Source organism: Salvia splendens, chromosome 20, assembly GCF_004379255.2.
Source record: "Salvia splendens isolate huo1 chromosome 20, SspV2, whole genome shotgun sequence".
NCBI classification, from domain to species: domain Eukaryota; kingdom Viridiplantae; phylum Streptophyta; class Magnoliopsida; order Lamiales; family Lamiaceae; genus Salvia; species Salvia splendens.
The window spans coordinates 10104358-10119670 of NC_056051.1; the positions used below are offsets into that span (position 1 = coordinate 10104358).

The 15313-nt window shown below is 51.4% G+C and overlaps 1 protein-coding gene across 1 annotated transcript; it reads right to left on the reverse strand.

Moving 5' to 3' along the window:
- Positions 1-6632: 6632 nt before the first annotated feature.
- Positions 6633-7721, reverse strand: LOC121781443. Its single transcript, XM_042179181.1, has one exon. The coding sequence runs from the start codon at positions 7719-7721 to the stop codon at positions 6633-6635; it is 1089 nt and encodes a 362-aa protein (XP_042035115.1).
- Between the last annotated feature and the right edge of the window lie 7592 nt (positions 7722-15313).

Sequence of the window (15313 nt, forward strand, 5' to 3'; positions counted from 1 at the left end):
GCAGCCTTGTCGGGGGCCGAGGGTCCTGATGTAGCTCGATGTGGTGTGGCGTCCGGCTGTGGGGATTGGCTCGGGAGTGGCCGACCACTTTCGAAGGCGTCTCGGATTTTGCGGGTCCGGCCTCGTTCAAGGGGCGGGAAATCCTTGACCGATGGGCCATTTGCTACCGAGGGTGGTTCGGGGGTTGGTCCGGAGGTCCATGGTAGGGCGAGGTTCGGTCCGGCATTTTCGGCTAGGTCCGTCGGCCATTTGTCTCCGAGAAGGGGCTGCGCCACCATGGAGTCTAACATCTCCGGCGTGTCAAGGGTGACAAGATGCAAGAGGAGGTTGGTAGGATTTGGTTGCACATGGCCTCCCAAGTCTAGTGCATCACGTGAGTCACCATTGTGGTAAGAGACCAAACCACTTTCCAAAAGTTCTTTTGTTCCCATATCCATTTCAAGAAGTTTGACTCTCTCTTCCTCCAACACTTCTTTTGCTTTTGCAGCAACAAGTACAAGTGTATTGTCGTGACTTGGCTGGGTGACCGTTACCCCATCGGCGACCGGCCCCTCTCCGGCTGTCCGGTCGGAATCTTGATCGGAAAAGTGCGAATTATTAGGAGAGGCTTCACATACCTTGATTGGCTTGTCAAAATCAAGCTCGTCAAAGAGGTCACGCTGCTCGCACGTCTTTGGCTGAATGGTACCCTCGATTTCTCCGTTTGAAGTCGCCGGAAAAATTGCCCCTTTGCATTTGGGACTCTCAAGTGGGGCACCTTCCTCCTCTCCAAAATCTATCTTCTTCCGGAGTTGCTTGTCTTCGGGAAGTGGAGACGGGATGAATCTCTTCCGGCCGTTCTCTTTGGTTGGTGGTGCCGGGGTGCTCCTTCGTGACTTAAGTTTAGCTTTGGCCAGCTTCATTGCCGCCTTCTTAGATACGTGCTTCGGGGAAGAAGGCTCCACCGAGCAAAATGTCATGGCTTGGTCCAAGAGGGTTCGTATTTCTTCCGGCGGTGGAGGGTCGCTCGGCGGGCCGTCCGACATGGCCAAACCAATGAGTTTACCGTGAGAGGTGGAGCAAGGGTGGCGTTCGAAGGAGCATGGGGGTCGAGAACGAAGTGATGATGGGGTGTGGTGGTGATCGTCGGCGTAGGAGCGACTTGGGCGGAGGAATAAGGCGTTGTAACCGTTGGGGAGGTGGGATTGCTAGAGAGAAGGAGGAGCGTCTCTCTCTAGAATTCTTTGCATCACAGCTTAAAAGAAATTCGTCGAAGTCAAGAGTGGCTAGTAGGAGTCACCCAAATGTGGATGAGGATGGCTTCCAATTGGTGTGGAGGAGGAGGAAAGGAAAAGTGCATCAGGGCGATATGCACACCAAGGCTCCACACGTGGATGATTGGCATTTGAAGGAGAATGTTGCTACGGTGACATTTGGGAGTGTCCCATCGGGTGCGAATGACGCGAGCTTTAGCTCCATGAGTGTCGCATGTGGGCGCCCCAACCGGGAGATAGAGGGCCACATCGAGGACCTTGATCCAGGAGGGCATGTACCTAGCGGAGGTATCCCTATTGCGGGCCTTAGCTAGGTGATGGACAGAAGTGTTGGGGATACAAAGGTTGTATCAAATGGTAATTGGATTTTGAGAGTATATAGATGACCACCTCTAGTTGTTAGGGAGGCCCCCGTTGTACTCTAATTTGTCATGCCTTGGCGAGTCGTCACTTTTGGGCGACTCGGTGTATGTTTGTTTGTAACCAATGGTGTTGGTAATGCACAGGTGTGGGTCCGCCTCAACCCTCCGCCCTTTAGGGTGTGTTTGATTTAAAAAAAAAAAACCACACTGTTCGCCTTGAATTGGGCTTCTTGATGTCTGCTTCTGTTCCTTTCTGCCCAGATAAACCAAAATATAAGATAAGGCATGAGCCGGCTGAGGTTTTTCCTACCCGGTTGCTGCAATCTTGTCGCCCATACTTCGAGCCTAGTTGGTATGGTATCGTTGATCCGAAGTGGTGGAGAAGAGCCTTAGAACCACCCGTCAAATTCCCTCCACACCTTTGAGGCGCCCACTCCTTGGATGAAGAGGTGTTGTAGGGACTCGGTATGTGGCCTAAAGGGGCAGCATTGACACTTGGATGCCAGCTCGATCTTCCTCCATTGGAGCTTTGAGTCGACTGGAATACGGTTAGAGAGGAGCCTCCAAATAAATATGGCAATGGTTGTAGTGAGACCTGTCTTCCAAATATCTTCAAGTCCTTGGATGATGGGCCTTGTCACCCGGAGTGCTTCCCACGTCGAGGCTAGAGAAAACTCACCGCTCCTGGATAAAGTCCATCTCGGTAGATCCGGCCTCCCAGACAGAATCAGTGTGTCGAGGATATCAGTGACGATCTATTGTGGGAGGCCAGCCTGGTCATGTAGTAGCTGCAATTTAGGTTCGTCCCAAGAACCTTCCTTGATAAACTCCGACACGGTCGTGCCAGGGTTGCCCCTCTCATCGATGCAAAGCCCCCTAAGTGGTACATTGCCCATCCAAATATCATCCCAAAAATAAATCCGTCCAGCCCCGACTATCCATCGAATGTGCAGGTGCGCATGGGCCCAAGCTCTGGCCAACCTCTTCCACGTTGGGCTATTTCTTCCCGTGATTCCCGTGGTGAGAGGCGAAGATGTGGAACAATACTTACTCATCATGTAACGTGCCCATAGAGAATTATGTTCTCGAAATCGCCACCACAATTTAATATTGAAAGCTCGCAGCACCTCCTTGAACTTGCGAATTTCAAGCCCTCCTTCGTTAGTGGGGAGGCACATTTGATCCCAGCTAATCCAATGGGTTCTTTTCCTTTCATTTGTCGAGCCCCAAAAGAACCGCGCCAATTGTTGGCCAAGGAGCTTAAGGGAACCGACTGTTGGCTCAATAGCTTGGAAAATGTGGATAGGGATCGCCTCCAGGGTACTCTTATTGAGAGATAGCCTCCCTCCAAAAGATAAGTGTCTATGCGCCCATCCAGAAATCCTTCTAGCAACCTTCTCCCGGATAAACATAAACATATCCGTGTGCTGATTCCCCGGTATATGGGAACTCCCAGGTAGAGGAAGGGAAAGGTCCCCCGAGCAAAGCCACCTTCAGATTGGATTGCCTGTGCCCATTGCTCATGAGCTTCAGCGATGTAAAAGTTGCCTTTGGCGAGGTTGATCTGTTGCCCGGAGACTCCCTCATACCCATTCAGACAAGCTCTAAGTCGGCGTAGGGGAGTCTCAGCCGCTTGTGTGAAGATAATGATATCGTCGACGTATGCTAAGTGGCTGATTTCCATGCACCGCCTCAAGGCTTTGAATGTCATCTCCCTTTGGCCGAGAATGAGCTTGTCAAGGGCCCTCGACAAGTAGTCCGCCGCCATTACGAACAAGGCGGGTGAGATGGGATCTCCTTGTCGTAATCCTCGGGTTGATCTGAAAAAACCGGCGGGGGAACCATTTTTTTTTTTAGTCAAACACCTTAACGGTGGAGGGTTCGTGGGTCCCTCATCCCTATATAGCAAAATATTTCTCGGTTACAATTAGCCTAGCTCGAGGCTTAGGGTTACAAGCGGCTATTACAACTAACTATTACAACCAAAACAAGGACAATCAAAAGGCCAAATCACCACAAGAGTAAGTAGGGTTCGTGTCACAAATGGCTCGACACCCGCCTACTCTACGGTGTCCTCCTAAGCATCTTCCTCGGCACGGACCCGGAAGTTCGGAATCCCCATTTGTTCCATTCGAATGACATCTTGGACGGCTCTCGGTAAGTCTTGGGCCTCCAAGACTCGACTGTGACTCAAGTCGACACCAATCTTCGCAAGTAAGTCAGCCGCCTTATTGCCTTCACGGTGAATGAAGGTAGTTCGGAGTGTGAGTTGACGCTTGTGTAAGGTCATGTGGGCCATGGCTTGGCGAGTGTGAGCAGGCCCCCAACTTGGCCCTTTAATGAGATTGAGTGCTTGCTCGGCGTCCGATTCGAGCCAAATTGGTTCCTCAAGCTCCGAGGCCAGCATCAAGCCGTGGTGCATGGCGAGTAGTTCGGCTTCGAGTGGTGAATGTGCTTCGAGAGGGAGCGCAAAGGCGACGAGCGCCTTACCCAAATGGTCTCGAATGAGGCCGCCTCCCCCAGCTTTTCCTGTTGCTTCATTAAAGGACCCATCCGTATTAAGTTTGATCCAGGCCTGATCCGGTGGTTCCCACTTAACCATCATAGCGAGTCGCGGTAGCCGTTGAGGTTCGGCATGGCTTGGGATACTGACTCCGAGCCTAACCCCTCTCCAATGCTTTGGCTTAAGCCTCCCATTGGCCATGCTGTTTCGGACGAAAGTGAGGATTTGCCAAATCACATTGCTCGGTTTGAATTGAACATCATGATGGCGGCTTCTATTTCTCTCTGCCCAGAGGAACCAGAAGATAAGGTAAGTCATGGCTCGGCTGAGGTGCTTCCTTCCCGGCTGCTGCACTCTTCTCGCCCATACCTCAATTCTTGTTGGGATCGTGTCATTGACCACGAGAGTGGGGGCCGAGCCTTCGAACCACCCGTCGAATTCCCTCCACACTCTTGTTGCACCTACTCCTTGAATGAAGAGATGTTGGAGAGACTCGGTACTAGGCCTGTGTGGGCAGCACTGGCATTTGGATGCGAATTCAATCTTGCGCCATTGCAGCTTTGCGTCAACAGGGATGCGGTTAGATATGAGCCTCCAATTGAAGATAGCGATAGTAGTTGTGAGGCCAGCCGTCCAAATCTCCTCGAGCCCTTGGATGATGGGTTGAGGCGACCGGACCGTCTCCCAAGTCGAGGCTAGCGAGAAATCTCCTCACCTCGTGAGCATCCATCGTCGGATGTCCGGCTCCCCGGGGAGTATCGGGGTCTTGCAAATTTGATCAATGATCTGTTGGGGAAGGCCCGCATGGTCGTGGAGAACTTGGAGTTTTGGAGCGTCCCACTCACCATCCGTGATAAAATCCGAGACAATCGTTGTAGGGCTGCCCCTCTCGTCGAAACATAGCCCCCTAAGAGGGACGTTGCCAAGCCATATATCATCCCAGAAGTAGATCTTACCTTGACCAACAATCCAACGAATGTGCGGGTGAGCGTGGGCCCAAGCTTTGGCCAGCCTCCTCCACGTCGGGCTATTCCTTCCCGTGATCCTTGGCGAAAGTGGCGAGGAATTGGCGCAATACTTTCTCATCATGTACCGGGCCCATAAAGAGTTCTGTTCTCTGAACCGCCACCAGAGTTTAATGTTGAATGCTCTTAGAACTTCTGTGAACTTTCGGATCCCGAGCCCTCCCTCCTTGGTGGGGAGGCACATTTGGTCCCAGCTGATCCAATGTGTCCGTTTTTTCTCAGTCGTCGAGCCCCAAAAGAAGCGAGCCAATTGCTGATCGAGTAGCTTAAGGGTTCCGGCCGTGGGCTCAATGGCTTGGAAGATGTGGATAGGAACTGCCTCAAGAGTGCTCTTAATGAGAGTTAGCCTTCCTCCAAAAGATAGATGACGATGCGCCCATCCGGAAATCCTTCTAGCGATCTTCTCTCGAATGAACATGAACATTTCGGTTTTCTTGACTCCACGGTATATAGGGACCCCCAAATAGAGGAATGGGAAGGACCCCCGAGCAAAGCCTCCTTCGTTTTGGATTTCATGCGCCCAATGCTCGTGCGCTTCAGCAATATAGAAATTGCTTTTTGCAAGATTGATCTGCTGCCCGGAGACTCTCTCATACCCGTCAAGGCACTCTCTAAGCCGACGCAATGGGGTTGCAGCTGCTTGAGTGAAGATAATAATGTCATCGGCATATGCTAAGTGGCTGATTTCCATGCACCTCCTAGCCGCTTTGAAGGTCATCTCTTTTTTAACAAGGATGAGCTTGTCGAGGGCCCTAGAGAGATACTCTGCAGCAATCACAAACAACGCCGGGGAGATGGGGTCTCCTTGTCTGAGCCCCCGAGTAGATTTGAAGAATCCAGTTGGGACACCGTTAATAAGGACCGAGAACCAACAAGAACCAATGCACCTTTCAATCAGGTCGATCCACGCATCCGAGAAACCCATGCGCCGAAGCACCTTTATCAAGAAGCTCCATTGCACTCTATCATACGCCTTGGCCATGTCGATCTTAATGGCCACATTCGGTGCAGAGGAGCACCTTGCTAATTCGTGGAACATCTCTTGGGCGAGGAGGGCGTTGTCATGTAGGAGCCGCCCCTTCACGAATCCACTCTGGTTCGGGGAGATAACCTGTGGCAAAAAAGGCGCAAGGCGTGCGGTTAGAACTTTTGTAATAATCTTGTTGAGGACGTTGCAAAGGCTTATGGGGCGATAATCGGTCCATGTCTCGGGCGAGGCCTTCTTCGGGATAAGGACAATGTTTGTGGCCGTAACGCTCCGAGGGAGGTAGGCCCCAAGAAAGACCTGTTTTATGGCTTCCACCACATCCGTTCCAAGAATCCCCAACATGTTTGGTAGAAGACGGCCGAGAAGCCATCCGGACCTGGAGCACTGTCCCCGGAGATGTCAAAAACCGCTTTCTTCACCTCCTCAGAGTTCGGTGGGTAGTGTAGCTCCTCAAGATCCGTTGAGGGGGGGAGTTGTTGAATAAGATCAAGGTCCGGGTCCTCAAGGTCCGGGGTGTCCGGGGCGAGAAGGCTCCGAAAGAATTCGACCGCCTGCAATCTCCCGGCCATTCACATTGATAGAGTGAATTCGGAGTCTAACTCTCTTCTGCTTCACCCAGCTTTGGTAGAATCTGGTATTCTTATCTCCATCTGCTAGCCACCTTAGAGCCGCCTTTTGCCTCCAGAAGTCCTCCTCCATCCGGAGAAGGAGGATGTACTCGGCAATGCTATTGTTGATCTCGGATCTATTGTGTGGCGTTGGATCAGCCTCAAAGTCGGCTTGAGCCTGCGCGATTCTTTCCTCCATTCCTTTGAGATTGGAGTGAATGTTGCCAAAAACCTCCTTGTTCCACGCCTTGAGGGCCTTTTTGCTCCTAGCAAGCTTAGTTTGGAGATTCAATAGCCCACTCGCCTCTGTTGGTTGAGCCCAAATATTCTGCACAAGCTGCATGAAGCCTTCATGCCGGACCCACATGTTTTGGAAATGAAAGGCGCTGCCCCCTGAGGGAAGCCTCGGCATCTTACACCTTGCAAGAATCGGACCATGATCCGAGGAAACCCTTGGGAGATTAGTCACCCTTGTTGCCTCAAACGCATTAGACCATGCCTCATTAACAAGCAGCCTGTCCAACCTCTCAAACAAGCCATTTTTAGCCCAAGTGAACTCCGCACCATCGAATCCCGGGTCCAAAAGCCGGCAATCTTCAATTGCTTCGGCAAAATCAATCATCTCTGCTTGCCGGTTGGTTTCACTACCAACCCTGTCTTCATGTGCAAGGATCGTATTAAAATCCCCTCCATTCAGCCACGGGGTTCCTTCCGTCCTGAATGATATCTCCCTCATTTTATCCCACAGAGGGTGTCTCTCCAACCTACTACATTTAGCGTAGATGGCAGAAATGGAGATATGATTCGCCATGCGGTGCGAAGTAAGCCTTCCGTGTAGGACTTGGTCCGAGTCCTCCTCAATGATGAAGTTGGCACCCTCCTCGGCGAATACCCATATCTTACCAGACGTATTTGATCCTTTGAAATTTAGTCCCAGCACCTTGGAATACCGATCCGGGTCGGGATTAGTGAGTGGCTCCATTATTGCAAGAAACATGACATTATAACACTTGATTAGTCTTTTGAGGACGTTTTGGGTCGGCGCATTAGCGATTCCCCTAGCGTTCCAAAACATGAGGTTGTAAGACATGATTAACAAGGTAGGGTCGTACCCGGAAGGTTTGAAGGCCCTCCTTGGAATATGACAATCTGATGGTCATCATCCATCGAGTGGTTGTCGGCATCAACTTGTTGCGAGGCATCCTTAGGTTGTGCACCAAAGGTTTGGAAATCCATTTCCTCCTCATCCATCTCGCCACATGCTTCGACGTCAAATTCCCCGTTAGCCATGAGCGAGTAGTACTTGTTTGTGCTCATGACATTGCCCGTCCACTCATCTTCACTCCTTCCATGGTTTGATGAGGGATGTCGCCCTCGCCCTCTCGAGCCCCCTCTTGACCCACCTCGGGAGCTCAAAGCCATCCGACGGCTTGTGTCTCCATGTTCCCACGGCACACCCATTGATTCCTCATCTTTCGATTTTATTCGACTCGGCCCCATTGAGTATTTAGTAGCGGCTTCCTCACCTTGGACCGGCCTTGTGTTAAGTTGACCTTTCCCAAGCCCATCATCTTCTTGAAGGTTGCCCACAATGTCCGGACCCTCCCAGACCGACTACTCCCCACTTAGCCTAGCTTTCGGGGGTGATCCCTTTCCTTTGTTTCTCCTTTGCCGTCTCCACTCATTGTTATCATTTTGCTTGGACTCCAAATTGGCTTGCTTTTCCGTGGCTTGCTTTTCCGTGGGACCGTTTCCATCTTGATTTGCTTTTTGGGGGGCTGCATTGTTGTAGTTTCTTTTCGGTGGCCTCTCGGTCTTTCCCACAGCATAGCAAACATTGCTCGAGTGGCCGACGTGCTTACACTCCCGACAATAGACTGGAATTTTATCCCACCGCACTTGTTGGGCCGTCTCTCTTCCACAAATATCAAGTATGATTTCTTCGGGGGGTGGTTTCGTGATATCAATCTCGACGCAAATGCGCGCAAAGGAGAGCCTTGTCTTGTTCGCGGTGGCTCGGTCAACTTGTATTGGCGTCCCTAGGAGCTTGCCAATGGCGAAGAGGGCTGATTGATCGAATAGGTGGATCGGAAGGCCAATTAGGTTACACCATATTGCTGCAATCGGGGACTCACAATAGGCGTCAAAATCCGGAGACCATTTGAACACCCTCATTGGATGCCGATCGATGAGCCACACCGGCGTCCCCTTCGGGCCACCAAGGAGCCTTGCGTAATCCACCAAGTCCTCGCATTGAATAAGAATGTGCTTGGCATTAATGTATTTCCAAGTAAAGCCACATTGAAAATTCATGTTATTAAGAGCCTTTTGAATTTGTCCGGCTGTCGGGATAGAGTGTGAGAATTTACCTACAATGGCGTGCCCTACGTTTTCGGCAAGCTTCCGGATTTCCAGCCCCGAGAAGTAGATTGATGGTATCCCATTTGAGACTGATACTAATCCAATGGTTTGGATCTTGTCGGCCACGAACACTTGCGGTCCATTCGGATCGGGGGCTCCCTTGATCAGGTCCGCCATTGAGCGCCATGCATTTGTGGTTACCGAGCCCAACTCGGCACCATTGGCCGGCAAGTTATCGTTCGAACCGACCCCGGCTCCCTCTTCTCTACTACATTATGGTCCGTTCATTGTGGCTGATGGAGTTACCTTAAAGAGGTCAGCCATTACCCCGGAATTAGGAGATGATGACGGGCTCGCCCCAATTTTCGGGGCCTCGGGCATGCTGGCCGAGACCGTGGGGCCTTCTCCCGCACCCGGCTTGACATGCGTGTAAGGGAGATCGTGCTGACTCGAGCACGGACTCGGCACCATCTCGGCACCTTTCGATCGGCCACGCTCAAAGGAATCACGTAGCTTTAGAGTTCGACCTTTCTCCAAGGGTGGGAACTCCGTTTGGTAGGCCTTGAAAGCGGTTGAAGGTGGTAGCAAGGGGAAGTTCATACCAAATTGAGGTGCATGGTTTGGCTCGGCCGCCGGCCGGCCGGACTCCGCCGTGCCGGCGTTGAGAAGTGGCTGCGCCGCCAAGGTGTCTAGCATGTCCGCCGCATCCAAGGAGGCAACATGGAGAAGGTTGGTAGGGTTAGGCTGCAAAAACTCACTAACGGCTAGTGCATCATGTGACTCTCCATTTTGGCAAGGGACCAACCTACTTTCCAAAAGCATTTTTGTTCCCATATCCTTATCGGGCAAGTTGACCATCTCCTCCCCCAAGGCTCCTTGTACTTTTGCAGCACCAAGTACAATGGATTGGTCATGGCTCGGTTGAGAAGGCTCCATGTCGTGGTCGGCCGTCTCCTCTCCGGCGACTTGGACGGAATCTTGGCCGGAGAAAAGCACCAGGTCGGAAGTTGCGCCTCGGACCACATGTGGCCTTTCCATTTCTATCTCCTCTTCAACTTCTCCTTGCACATTCTCCCCCTCTTGCAATGCGTCCGCCATGTTGGGACTTACAAGCACCGGAAAGATCGAGTTTTTGCATTTAGGGCTCACAACCGGGGCGCAATCTTCCTCCCCAAAGTCGATTCTCTTCCTTAGTTGCTTGTCCTCGGGAAGTGGGGAGAGTACGTACCTCTTCCGACCATCCCCTTTAGTAGTCGGGGCCGGAGTGCTCTTTCGAGCCTTGATCTTTGCTTTAGCAGCCTTCAAGGCCATTTTCTTTGACGGCTCCTTCGGGGAGTTTGATTCCTTCGAGCAAAACTTCATTTGTTGGTCCGAGGGGGTTTGCTCTCCCTCAAGAGGGGGTGGCTCGCTCGTCGGGTCGTCCGGCATGGCCGGGAGGGCGATGGGGTTGCTCGGGAAAGGCTTGGGATCGAGGGCGGTAGTTATTGGGTTGTCTCGGCCGGTGAAGGTGGTGGTCGGCAAGGTTGTTATGGCGTGAGGCTAAGTGGATTGTTGGTCGACGGGATGTTGAGGTGGAGGCGGGTGGGAAATTCCGGTGGGTCAATATAGTGAGGTTTTTAGAGAGAAGGGGGAGCTTCTCACTCTATCTTGAATGCACCTTTTATTTCTACCGGCGGGGGAACCATTAATAAGAACAGAAAACCAACAGGAACCAACGCACCTTCCAATAAGGCAAATCCAGGCTCCATGTGTTGGAGTACTTTTGTAAGAAAGCCCCACTGGACCCTGTCATAGGCCTTGGCCATGTCAATCTTGATCACCACATTCGGGGCAGGGGAACACCTAGCGATCTCATGGAACATCTCTTGGGCGAGGAGGACATTGTCGTTCAAGAGCCGTCCCTTCACAAAACCAGATTGATTGGGGGAGATGACCTGTGGCAAGAAAGGTGCGAGTCTGGCCGTTAGTACTTTGGTGATGATCTTATTGAAGACATTACAGAGGCTAATAGGACGATAGTCTGCCCATGTCTCGGGCGAAGCCTTCTTTGGGATAAGGACAATGTTTGTGGCCGTGACACTTCGAGGGAGGTAAGCCCCGTTGAAGAACTAAGAGATCGCTTCAACGACATCCCTTCCAACAATCAGCCAACACGCTTGATAGAACGTGCCCGAGAAGCCATCCGGTCCGGGTGCACAATCCCCGGATATCTCAAAAACTGCTCTCTTCACCTCGTCCGGATCCGGTGCCTTATGAAGGTCCGCAAGGTCGTCCGAAGGAGATATTTGATGGATCAGGTCTAGGTCTGTCTCGTCCAGCACTGGGTTGTCCGGTGCAAGAAGACTCTGGAAGACCTCAACCGCCGAATTTCGAATCTCAGCTTCATCTGTGAGCTCCTGACCATTTGCAAGAATAGAGTGGATTCGCAGCCTGACCCTCTTCTGTTTCACCCAGCTTTGATAGAATCTTGAGTTTCTGTCTCCCTCCGCAAGCCACCTCGGACCCGAATGTTTGGAACCCCCATTTCGTCCAAACGGAGAATGGCTTTAAGTAATCTCGAGGCAGTTTGGATAGTAACACGGCGGTAGTCATCTTGCTCAAGACCCTCTTTGGCATGGAGGTCGGCTGCCTTATTCCCTTCCCGATGGATGAAAGATGCTCGTGTATTGTGCTGCCGCCTAGCAACGGCCAGCCGCGCCATGGCTTGGCGGACATGCGCCGGACCCCAACTCATCCCCGAAATCAACTTGACCGCTTGCTCGGAGTCAAATTCAATCCAGACGGGTTTTCTGAATTCCTTAGCCAATTCCAACCCATGGTGGATGGCCATGAGTTCTGCTTCTAAGGCTGATTGTACCTCAAGGGGAGTTGCAAATGCAGCAAGCAACTTGCCCGAGGAGTCTCGCACTACCCCTCCCCCTCCGGCTTTGCCATTCATTTCATTGAAGGCACCATCCACATTCAGTTTGATCCAAGCTGATCCGGGGGATTTCACTTAACCGGCATAGCAAGCGGCCTCGGCCTCCTGTTCTCGACACGCGGCGGTATGCTCATTCTAAGCCGAACTCCCTTCCAATGTTTTGACTTGATTGTTCCATTGGACATGCAATTACGGATGTACATCTAGACCTGCTAAATCACGTTAAAAGGCTAGAATTGTACCCGCTGATGCCGGCTCCTATTTCGCTCTGCCCAAATGAACCAAAAGATGAGGTATGGTATGATACGGCCAAGGTGTCTCTTATCCTGCTGCTGGGTTCGTCGTGACTAAACTTCAAGCCTTTCTGGAATAGTGTCATTGACCCGGATGGCTGGGGCTTGGCCTTCGAACCATTCATCAAACTCTTTCCAAATTTTAAATGCACCATGTCCTTGGATGAAGAGGTGTTGAAGTGATTCGCTGCTTGGCCGATTCGGACAGCATTCACACTTCGAGGCCAACTCAATTTTTCGCCATTGGAGCTTCGAGTCCACCGGTATCCGATTGGATAGGAGGTGCCAATTAAAAATGGCTATGGAGAGGCTAAGTCCGGCCTTCCAAATATCATCAAGGCCTTGGATAATCGGCCTATGAGTCCTCAGGGTCTCCCACGTTGTAGCCAAAGTGAAATCCCCGTGCCGGAAAAGACTCTACCTCGGGGCATCCGGTTCCCCAGGAATGATTGGCGAATCGAGAATCCTTGATACGATTTGTTGCGGGATTCCTGTTTGTGCTTGGAGTAGCCTTAGTTTCGGTTAGTCCCATGCTCCATCTCTAACCAGATCTGAAACCAAGGTCGAGTCTGCACCCCTCTCATCCATGCAATGCTCCCGAAGAGCCGAGTTTCCAAGCCAAATATCATCCCAAAAGAAGACCTTCCCTTTCCCTAGCAACCACCGAATATATGGTTGTGTTTGGGCCCTTGCTTTCAATAGCCGTTTCCACATTGGGCTATTTCTCCCGGACGGCCTAGCCGAGAGCGGTGAGATATTGTGGCAATACTTGAGCATCATATACTTAGCCCATAGGGAATTCTGTTCCCGGAAGCGCCACCAGAGTTTGATGTTAAAGGCACGGAGGACTTCTTTCGACCTACGAATGCCGAGCCCACCCTCCTCGTTCGGTAAGCAAATTTGGTCCCATCCGATCCAATGTGTCTTTTTCTTTTCTTTTGTTGATCCCCAAAAGAAACGGGCCAGTTATTGATCAATCTGTTTAAGCGCCCCCGCTGTTGGCTCAATTGCTTAGAAAATATGGATTGGGACCGCTTCAAGTGTGCTCTTGATGAGCATTAGTCTAGCCCCCAAAGGATAGGTGCCGATGAGCCCATCCGGAAATTCTTGCTGTGATCTTCTCCCGAAGGAACATGAACATGTCCGTGCGTTTTACTCCTCGGTAGATAGGGACACCCAAATACATAACGGGGAGGGTACCTCGGGAGAAACTGCCCTCAGATTGAATGGAAGTTGCCCAGTCCTCGTGCTCCTCGGTGACATAGAAGTTGCTCTTCAAGAGGTTGATTTGCTAGCCCGAGACAGCCGCATACTCCTCCAAGCACGCTCTGAGTTTGCGGAGAGATTCAGTGGCCGCTTGCGTGAAAATGATGATGTCGTCCGCATATGCTAGGTGACTAATTTCCATGCACCTGCGGGTGGCTTAGAAAATCATATCTCTATGGCCCAAAATAAGCTTATCGAGGGACCTCGATAGGAAGTCTGCGGCAATGACAAACAAAGCCGAGGAGATTGGATCTCCTTGCCTTAACCCTCGGGTTGACTTAAAGAAGCCCGCCGGGGCACCATTGATGAGAACCGAGAACCAACAAGAGCCAATACATCTCTCGATCATGGAGATCCAAGTTCCGGAGAAGCCCATGCGCTGTAACACCTTGAGAAGGAAGGGCCATTGGACCCGATCATATGCCTTAGCCATATCGATTTTGACTGCAACGTTTGGAGCTGGTGCACGTCGAGCTAATTCATGGAACATCTCCTGGGCCAGAAGAACGTTATCATTAAGTAGACGGCCTTTGACAAAGCCACTTTGGTTTTGCGTAATAACGCTCGGAAGAAGGGGCACAAGGCATGTCGTGAGGATCTTGGTAACGGCCTTGTTAAGGACGTTGCAAAGGCTAATAGACCTATAGTCACCCCATGTTTCCTTTGAGGCAACACGGGTGTCTAACCTACCTCGAATCTCCTCGGATCATGGACCGATCCTCGCCAGATGCACGATCCCGAGGCCTCCAACACGGGGTAGCGCCTTCCGATTCCAGAATATGTGGGTTCGACACGAAGGCTTCAAGAGCCTCATTCAAGATGTTTGGGAAGAACCGACCGGGGCGTCGGGCCTGCTCAATCTCCAAACAAAGCTAGCCAGAAGTAAAAAAGCACTTAAGGCTTGGAATAGGGAAGTCTTCAGCAATATCCATTACAATCTCCAAGAAATGGAGGTGAGGATCGCACAAGGCCAAGCCGATTTTGAGGCTGATCCAACCCCCCGGAATAGAACCGAGATCATTAAAAGCATTGCAGAATACATCTTCCTATTGCGTATGGAAGAGGACTTTTGGAGACAGAAAGCAGCCCTAAGGTGACTTGCGGAAGGTGATAAGAATACCAAGTTCTACCAGAGCTGGGTGAACAGAAGAGAGTTAGGCTTCGTATACACTCCATACATGCGAATGGCCGAGAGATTGCGGACGAAACAGAGTTGAGAAATTCGGCGGTTGAGTTTTTTTGGAGCATCCTCGCACCGGATAATTTGACACTCGTGGAGCCAGATATCGACTTAATCCAAGAGCTCCCTCCTACCCCGGCCTTAATGGAGATCCATAAGCCCCCAGATGCCGAGGAGGTGAAGAGAGCGGTATTTGATATCTCCGGGGACAGTGCTCCGGGCCAGGATGGCTTTTCGGTGGTCTTTTTTCAAGCTTGCTGGGGGATCATTGAAAAGGATGTTGTGGATGCCATAATGCAGGTCTTCCTTGGAGCATACCCTCCCAAAAGTATCACGGCCACAAATATTGTCCTCATCCCGAAAAAGGCCTTGCCCGGGACGTGGGCTGACTTCCGCCCCATAAGTCTTTGCAATGTCCTTAACAAGATTATCACAAAAGTCCTCACTGCTCGCCTCGGCCCGTTTCTGCCAAAAGTAATTTCCCCAAACCAGAGCGGCTTTGTTAAGGGACGACTTCTACATGACAACATTTTGATGGCCTAAGAGATGTTTCA

What these genes read in the sequence shown, in the direction of transcription:
- LOC121781443 (XM_042179181.1), bottom strand. Translation starts at nt 7,721, where the DNA reads ATGGAGCCACTCACTAATCCCGACCCGGATCGGTATTCCAAGGTGCTG.